The 9405-nt window shown below is 39.0% G+C and overlaps 1 protein-coding gene across 4 annotated transcripts; it reads left to right on the forward strand.

Moving 5' to 3' along the window:
- The first annotated feature begins 244 nt into the window (after positions 1 to 244).
- On the forward strand, positions 245 to 7415 carry LOC115584563 (uncharacterized). 4 transcript variants are annotated; one of them, XM_030422061.1, is made up of 11 exons: positions 245 to 303; positions 1646 to 1734; positions 1844 to 1993; positions 2238 to 2371; positions 2548 to 2684; positions 2819 to 2912; positions 3154 to 3271; positions 3444 to 3667; positions 3775 to 3947; positions 4050 to 4177; positions 4296 to 7415. In XM_030422061.1, the coding sequence occupies exons 2-9, from the start codon at positions 1647 to 1649 to the stop codon at positions 3895 to 3897; spliced, it is 1068 nt and encodes a 355-aa protein (XP_030277921.1). In that variant the 5' UTR covers positions 245 to 303; position 1646; the 3' UTR covers positions 3898 to 3947; positions 4050 to 4177; positions 4296 to 7415. The 4 variants fall into 4 exon arrangements, with proteins under 4 accessions (XP_030277921.1, XP_030277920.1, XP_030277919.1 ...); XM_030422060.1 differs by lacking the exon at positions 245 to 303 and adding an exon at positions 415 to 995; XM_030422059.1 differs by lacking the exon at positions 245 to 303 and having other exon boundaries at positions 1384 to 1734.
- The last annotated feature ends 1990 nt before the right edge of the window (positions 7416 to 9405 follow it).

A 9405-nucleotide genomic window follows, 5' to 3' on the forward strand; every position in this document is an offset into this window, starting at 1 on the left:
AAAGGGCTTTAGTAACATTCATTGCACACAGGAAATTCTTGAGAGTGTTTTTCCCAGAGTAACTATTATTTTCCTCTGAAAGAGTAATAGAAAATCATTTTGGTGCACAATTTTACCAGAAGCCAATAGAGTGGGATTGAAGTTACAGAGCAAATTCTATTGGAGTAAAACAAACCACGCCCACCAATTTGCTGAGTTGAGTTTCGTTTCAGCCGCCATTAGACTCGCGCTCAATCGCGGTAGTCACAGACGTTAGAGGAGCGGAAAGTACTGCGTTCGTGGAGGTCGAATATAGAATGCCAGGTAAGTTCATTATTTTTTGCTTCATTTAATGTGATCGATAATAATTTTACTCAGTGCATTATCGGGGTTTAATGTCATTAATACATATTGTAGCTTGGGCTAACACCACTTTTATATATCAACGGAGATATGGTTAAAATATAAGACAGTGTAGGTTTCGTAAGCTAGTGCGTTAGCAAGAGAGCAGCGGTGCAACACCTGTATTTGACTCTGAACAGAATGCCTAAATTGGCATGGAGGACGCCCATCACTTGCTAAAGTTGACTGTACAACCAGCATGTCTTACTTTGAACAAATAGCAGCCTTTAATAGATAGATGAATCGTGTATTAACGGGAGAGCGACGGTTTTGTGAGCAATTGTGTTAGCAAGAGAGCGGTCGGTGCAACACGTGTATTTGACTCTGAACAGAATATCTAAATTGGCGCGGACCAACGCTAGTCACTTCCAAAGCAGTTTGTGTGGACAACCAGAGTGTTTGACTCGGTTTAGCGGTAAGGCGATGGTCTATCAGCGCGGGTTTCGTTAGCTCTTGTGTTAGTGAGAATGGAGGTGTAACACGTGTATTTGACTCTGAACAGAATGCCTCAATTTGCGCTGAACATTTTTGCTGTATCTTAAATGGAAAGCCTTGTTTTAATGTGAGCAGATAGCCCTTTGTTGTGAGATGGATAGCATGGAGCTGCACTTTTGGTAGGTCAAACATCAAATTAAATTGATATCTGTCGATGTGGCTTGTGTAGTACTTTTTTCCATGTATTACTCTGATCAGAACAATTCACTGTTTACTGCTAAAATTACTGCACATAAGAAGTCATGTGTCGTCTAGTTGACTGAGGCATGAAACTTGGCGTATGAAGTCTACGATCATTAACGTTAGCGTCCATTGTGATAACTGATGTATGTATGTGTGTGTGTGTGTGTGTGTGTATAACTGAAAACATTTGGTTACTGGCAAACCTCAGTCCACATACTAAGAGGCACGTGTGATCTGTGACGGATTGGTGGTGTTAGTGAAGCAAGCTAGTAATGGTAATTTATACAGTCATGTGTTTATAAATACCAAACAGTTAATGTCGGTTGTCATTGATGGTTTCTTGTTTTGACCATAATTTTATAACTGTATTCTGAATAAAGTAACCTCATTAGAGGCACAACACCATATTGCTGTTATCTGTTTTAATATTTGCATATTCTGGGATAGTAGTTTGTAGTTACCTTGGGACTGTGCATCTAATTAGTTGACATTACATTCTCTCAACTTGTCACTGGTGAAATTAGCAAATGGCTGTGTATATGTGTGATTATATAATTGACATTAACTTTCTTCCCTTGTCATCAAGGATGCAGGCCGTACGAGTGAAGTACAGAGATCGCCAAAAGTACATTTGTTATGAGGGGCAACTGACTTTCAAATGCTTTTTGGAATGTGGTGAGTGAAATATGTTCTTTTGGTATGTGAAATATATTGATCTGTTTGTTGTCTACTAAACTCAGTAAATCCATCAATAAGGTTGTGCAATCTTACTTTGTCATCACAGTTGCCAAGAAATTTGACATTCCAACCCTGGACGTCAAAGTTTATGATGACTCCAAAACTGAAATTGATGAGGAAGCGTTTGAGTTTCTTGTAAAGAGTCAAGACCTTGGAGTGCTGGAGATATGTTTGCCTGTAAACCCAAGTCTTGATGGTGAGTTAAGCCATATATATATTTCTGCCTTTCTAAACATGTTCTGAAGTAGGGCTGGACATTATATTGTACAATTGGTATCATGTTGAAATTTGAAGCAGTAAATCTAAACTGAATAGTCTCATTTAATTTTGAAGTCATATTTTCTGTGCTAACCTGTCCCTTCCAATCCCAAACCTGAATTACACGCACTTTGTGTAATTGTTTGTGTTAATGACAGCTGTTAAATCTGAATGTTTGCTAGATTCATTGAGCTCCTCTGCAAGTTGCTCTTTTGAAAGCATCAGCGGAGACAAGGAGGGGGACTCTGATAGCACCATCATTTTGCAGCCTAGTCCTACTACAAGGCGTGCAAATGAGGATGCTTCTCTAGCTCAGGTAAGCTCAGCAGATTTTCTTCCATGTTTGAAGAATGTTTTTAAACAGTTATTTAAAAATTTAAGATTGACAAGTAGTCAAAAAAATCCTAGAAAAAGAAAAAATTCAACCTGAGCATCATCACACTATTTGTTCCTTGATTACATAAAAATGTAAAAAATCTGACTTTTATTTAGAAAATTGAAAACATTCTGAGTAACAAACCTGGAGGAGAGAGGATCCTTAATGATTATGCCCAGACAAAAAGCCTAACTGATTCCAGAAGACGTGATATGGTCAAGATATTGGTTGCACATATGACAAGTGAACATGGGTATGTTAACACACCTAAACGTTTGGTTTGACTCAGTAGCACAACATCCCTCCTTTTAACATGTGTCAGTTGCATCTAATTCTAAAATGTTATCTCATGAAGTGACGTCTGTGTATCTGTGTGTGCATGTCTAGGACAAGTCCTTCAAGGCGTGTGAAAGAGGAGTACGCAAGGGGCATTACTGCCTTGTTTCCATACTTGGCTGATCCTAGGAGCAGGTTTGGCTATGTAAGTGAATCAAGACTAAGTCTAACCCATTTCTCCTTCACCTCTCTGTTCTCTGGGACTCTGAACGTTCCTATTAGGTGGCTTAGTCCAACTTAAGATTTTTTTTTTAATGCTCATCCTCACTTTCACAAAAAAGCCAAATATTAGTCGACCTCTTTATCTGTGGATATGTATGTTACAAAGGAAAAGTATGAACATATATTTAACCTGCTACCCAAAACTGAATGTCTTTTTACTTTAGGAGCATTTTTACAATGCACAAGATGGGAGTGGGTATCTGGCATGGAGACTGAAATTTGTCCAAAAGGAAGCATCAGAGGGACCAAAGAGGACCGGCAGACAGTCCCCCACACAAAGAAGTATGTTTATTTTAATTGTACGCTGACTGAAAGTCTAGTTCATGACATATGTTTGGAGAATGATTATATGAGGGGTTTGTTGGTGTGCAAGAAATCATTCAAAGCACTTAAATTTGGGTCAGATCAGTGCTTGATTTTGTCAGTAATCTGTAAAATGTCTACAATGTTACAGGTGGTCCAGAAGGTGATCGAGAACCCTTTGTGGAGGAAAACTGGCTAAACACAGACACCCTGTGTTCAGAGGCTACTGCACTGATGAAGCATACAGTCGATGAAGCAGTTGTCAAGGAGAAGATGAAGCAGACCTTCACCTATCGCCAAAAGATGGTTCATGACCCAGTGAAGTCTTCCGACATATTCACAGCGTTTCCAAGATTTCTAGACATTGCAGGATTGGTATGTGGATCTTCAACTCCCTCACTTTGAAACTGTGAATATCCTTCAAAACAATAGTATTAGTAATATTCACTGCTCTGTCTTTACTTATTTCATCTTGTCTGCAGATTGAGCAAGATTTCAGTCTGATGTTTGGTGATGCCGTCTCTGCAAGGTTCCTGGAGAAGTGGCCCACAGTCTACAAGAGGAAAAATCCTTCAGCAAAGCCGTGGCCTCACGCAGACAGCTGAACTTCAAGACCTGGTACAAAATGCTGAATCGACTGAAGAAGTAGAAAATGGTAAGCTGGAAAGTACTATAATAATAGAAGTGGTGATTGTTTTTGCTAGAGAAATGGAATGACTGTTATTATTAAAAACATTCCTGAATTTTCTTTTTTTAGGATGGGACAGTGAAATATCAGCCATTTTGGTCCTTGTCCACCTTCTGCCACCATCACCTCATGGTCGCAAGAGACCAGGAACGCTCTCTGCCAGAGAAGCCAGTGACCATCTTGTGAAGTTCATTAAGGTGAGGTTATAGTTTAATGCAATCTGGAAAATTTGCGCTCAAGATCAAAGATATATTCTCAAGCTGTTAGTGAACTGCTACTCATCTTAATAAACTAAATGAAGTTGTCATGTCACAGACTGGGACCAGCATCCAAGGGCATCTAGACAGCATCACAGAAAGCCGTCAACCGTATCTACTGGCTGTGGGAACCCAGAAAAACGTGATACGCAAGTACTTCATCATCATTGACAAACATGCCATACCATGCAAGTCACCGGACTCTCTTGCCTGTTTTGATGAGCTTTTCAAAGCTCATTTTGTCTTTGGTACATCATACAACCACGATCTGGCAAATGTGTACAACTTCTTGCAAACCACCATCTATGAAATAGATGTTGCTACCACTAAAGTGAGTCCCAGGGTTGCTGAAGTTAGGGCTCGGATGCTGCACTGAGTTTAGATGAGATGTTATGTTTTCTCTGCAGATGTCACCAGGTGGATGTTAATTCCCTAATAAAGCACTTTAAGTTGGTTCATGGACTTTGCTCAGGAAAGACTCTTCGTCTTAAGTGTGATCAAGCTGGTTGTTTACAGGTTTATGGAACATTCTCTGGTTTCCGAAAGCACCTTAATATAGCACATAATGATCATTGTTCTGATTCTGGATTTGACCCTGGCGAAGGCCCCTCTACAACTGAAGATGTAATATCTAGTAATTTAGAAGATTTGCCATCAGCAATTCCCCCTTCTTACCCCCTTCTTGTCAGTAAGAATCTTGTAGACAGCTTTGCTACAACAGTAGCTGAACTTAAAGAGGCAGGTGTAGCTGAAACGGTCATTAACTCTTTGGTGACTTCAATGGAAGAGATTGTTGATGATGTCTACAATCAAGCAAAAGAATCTGTGAAGAAGTGTCTTTCATTACAAGAGCCTAACAAAAGTGAAGTTGAGTGTAAAATCGATGAGTGTTTTGAAAAAATGGAAAATCCTTTTTGTGTGTTGAACTCTGAAAGTAAGAGAACTAAGTATTTCAAAATGAAGTGGGGAAGTGTCGACCCAGTTGAATACGTTCTTGGTACAAGATTTGATACCCTGCGCAATCGGACTAGTGGAGGCTATGATCAAGTGGTCGTTACTAATAAATTTATGTACATTCCAATTTTGAAAACACTACAGTTCATTTACAGTCACCCTAATATAAAGGAGATGGTGCAGGCTGATTCCAGTCCAGGGGAAGATGTTCTCAAGGACTTGTGTGATGGGGAACTTTTCAAAAGTCATCCTCTGTTTTCAAAACACAAGAATGCCATTCAGATTTAGATTTTCTATGATGATTTTGAAACTTCAAATCCTTTAGGATCCAAACGGGGAATATATAAAGTAGGTGCAATCTATTTCACCTTGCGAAATTTTTCTCAAATACAATTCAAGTTTAAGCAATATTCATTTGGTTGCTTTATTTCATGCCCAAGATATCAAAACATATGGCTTTTCTAAAATACTAGATCCGATTGTGCAGGATATTAAAATACTGGAGAGGGATGGCATTAAGCTTCCCCTTTATGATCAGCCAGTATATGGAACTATTGTTCAAGTTACAGGTGACAACCTGGGTCTTCACTGTTTGTTTGGTTTTGTTGAGTCATTCAGTGTCAGATATTGTTGCCGCTTTTGTCTTGCTGAGAAAGAGGACTTTCAGACAGAGTTTGATGAAGATTCACCTAAGATAGTTTTGCGAACTCGAGTACTTCATGAGGAACACTGCCAACAAATAGAGACAAATCCCAGGCTTCCCTATGTGATGGGTGTTAAACGGTCTTGCATTCTGAATTCCTTGCAGTATTTCAATACTTGTGATAATTTCTCTGTTGACATTATACACGATATATTGGAGGGGGTGGCACAATATGAAATTAAGCTGCTTTCACATCACTTGATGGACAGCTACACAACATTGGGGGAAATACACACAAGAATAAAGAATTTTAACTGTGGCTATGTTGAGCAAGCCAACAAACCACCTGAAGTGAAGTTGGTACAGGACACAAATGACTTGGGGTTGAATGCCATCCAATCCTGGAGTTTACTTCGCAATCTACCACTCATTTTTGGAGATTTAGTCTGTCCAACTGACCAGCACTGGTATTTGTTTTTGCTTTTACTCCAAATTGTAAACATCGTATTTTCCCCAATGTTATCAAAAGGTATTACAATTTTTTTGAAACACTTGATCGCAGAACACCACAGGTTATTCAAACATTTGTATCCAAACAAGAGGCTGATACCAAAGCATCATTTCATGGTGCATTACCCCATGTGTATTTTGAAAATCTGACCTCTTTTGCATACCTGGTGTATGCGCTATGAAGCGAAACATAATTTCTTTAAAAAACGAGTTAACAGCTTCAAAAATATAACTAAAACATTGGCAAGGAAACACCAAACACAAATGGCATACAAGTGGCAGACATTTGACCCCAGCAGAGTGACGACAGGCCCTGGTAAAGTGTTGTCTTTACAAGTGATGGAATGGGGCTATGAGATGGCAGAGATGCTTCAGGTACCTGTTGACACCAAGGTATTAAATGTGAGATGGGCCAAACACAGTGGAACTGTGTATCGTCCAGGTTTAGTTGTTTGTGTGAGAGTTCATTGTGAGATGCCAGTTTTTCAGAGAATCCACCATGTTGTTGTCAAAGATGGGAAGTTGCTTTTGGTAACTCTTTCCTTACAAACAATATGTCTTGATGAGCATTTCAATGCTTTTAAAGTTGTGTGCACAAAAGTTGGACCTCATGTAGTTGATGTCAAAGAGCTTTTTGTCATAAAGCACTTGATATACAGACATCATATGGTAGTGATAATTCAAATCTGTTGATTGTTCCATACCATTTTCTGTGAAATGTAAAAGTGCACAATAACGATGAGCTTCCCACCCTTGGCGTCACATCAAGGGAATATGGCTGTTGTGTGATTAAGGTCCATTGGCTTTTTTTTCTGTCTTATACACTTTTTATGCAGTTTCATTATATTTTATTTGAATATATGGATTTTATTTGTTGTTGAACAGGCCACAATTTTGATTTCTGATGGTATGACGTGGTGCTTCTTCAAACAAATCTGCTGGAATTGACTGGTAACATGGTGGATGTGTTTTGTAAATGTCTTGCAATGTGTTTATCTGTTGCATTAGTTTGTGTAATGCAAACATGTTTTGATTTTGTGATTAATAAATGTGCTAAGGTGCTTTGCTAAATTGTTTCTGATTTATTGAGTTCAGAGAAACTTCACAAATGTCACTCCAGACAAGTGATAAGCATTTCTGAATGGAGTAACATACCATTTTGTATTGAGAAGAAAACAGTTGGATAATATTAAACTATATAGTGTTGAATATAATCATATTTTGAGTGAAATAGATTCTATTTTGAGTGACATTATTCTAATAAGAGTATCATACTATTGTATATGGAGCAGAATACAATCTGATGAAGAGCAGAATATAAATCAGTATGGAGTAGAATATCATTCTTTCTAGAGTGAATTGTAATTCTATTTTGAGTGAAATATTATTCAATATAGAGTAAAATACATCACCACATTGAGGAAAGTGACTGTAGAGTTATTTTGATTTTATACAACATAGAGTAAATTATCATCATGTAGAGTAAATTATGGACACTAAATAGAGTAAAAACTACTCTGTAAAATTCACTCTGTGGGAAGAGTAATTTTTACTCTATCTAGACTGGGATCAAATGTTATCTTTTTTAGAGTAAAATTTTCTTCAATTTGAGTAAAATGTACTCTGACAAATTTCCTGTGCAGGAGTGATTAACAGTACGGCTGAAGTAAAGTCAAAAAATGATAAAATTCAGCTGGTTGTCAAAGCAGCAGTGAATCATTTAGGACTAATGGGACTGACATGGGAAGAAGTGAGGGAGAACCTCACTAATCAGTCAAGCCAGGAAGCACCATGGATTGCTTAATGCTAGTTATGGTAATTCTATTACAATGGAATGCCAGAAGCTTACTGGCCAATGGCCAGGAATTCAAGCATTACATTAAAGAAATGGATGTAAAACCGGATGTGGTATGTATACAGGAAACCTGGTTAAAACCAACTTTAGATTTTGTGGTACATGGATATACAGTAATAAGGAAAGACAGGAATCATGGAGGAGGAGGAGGTAGTGCTACACTCATCAAACAAGAAATTCCATATAGGATATTGGAAAAGGGGGATAATCAGGAATACATAGTTGTGGAAATATGGGAGAGAGAGAAGGTGGTTATAATAAACTTCTACAATCCATGCAAAAGGTTGGATTTGGATACATTACTAGGGATACAAGGACAAAACAGACGTAAAGTGATATGGTGTGCAGATTTCAATGCTCACAGTACAATGTGGGGGGGTTCACATACAGACTCAAATGGGAAAGTAATTGAAGATTTGATGGAAGATAGGGATTTGGTCTGTATGAAAGATGGTAGAGGAACAAGGGTAAACATAACAACAGGCACCAGTGATGTGCACAAGGGGGGGGCAGGGGGGGCGACTACCCCCCCTTGTGGCCCAGTTGTTGAAAAACGCGCGCTAAAGTGCCCTTTTGGGTGGAAAAAACACACTAAACTGCCCCCTTGGCTGGTTAAATCATGATAAACTGCCCTCTTGGGTGGCAAAAAACGTGCGCTAAAGAGCTCTCTTGGGAGGCAAAAACGCATGCTAAAGTGCCCACCTGGTTGGCAAAATACAACTGCCCTCTTGGGTGGCAAAAACGCGTGCTAATGTGCCCTCTTGGGAGGCAAAAATGTGTGCTAAAGTGCCCTCTTGGGTGGCAAAAACGTGCTAAAGTGCCCTCTTGGGTGGCAAAAACACGTGCTAATGTGCCCTCCTGGTTGGCAAAACACACTAAACTGCCCTCTTGGGTGGAACAAACACTAAACTGCCCTCTTGGCTGGTTAAAACATGATAAACTATCCACTTGAGTTGCAAAAGGGCGTCTTTAAAGTGCCCTCCTCATTGGCAAAACACACTAAACTGCCCTCTTAGGTAAAAATAAAAACTCTCTTGGGTGGTTAAAACAAGTTTAAGCGCACTCCCGGTTGGCAAAACATGATAACCTGCCCTCAAGTCTTGGGTGGTATAAAGGCGTGCTTAAATGCCCTTGTGGGTGGTAAAACACAAGTGCTCTTTTGGGTGGAAAAACACACTAAACTGCTGCCATTGGGTGGAGAATATT

Source organism: Sparus aurata, chromosome 7, assembly GCF_900880675.1.
Source record: "Sparus aurata chromosome 7, fSpaAur1.1, whole genome shotgun sequence".
Lineage (NCBI taxonomy): Eukaryota > Metazoa > Chordata > Actinopteri > Spariformes > Sparidae > Sparus > Sparus aurata.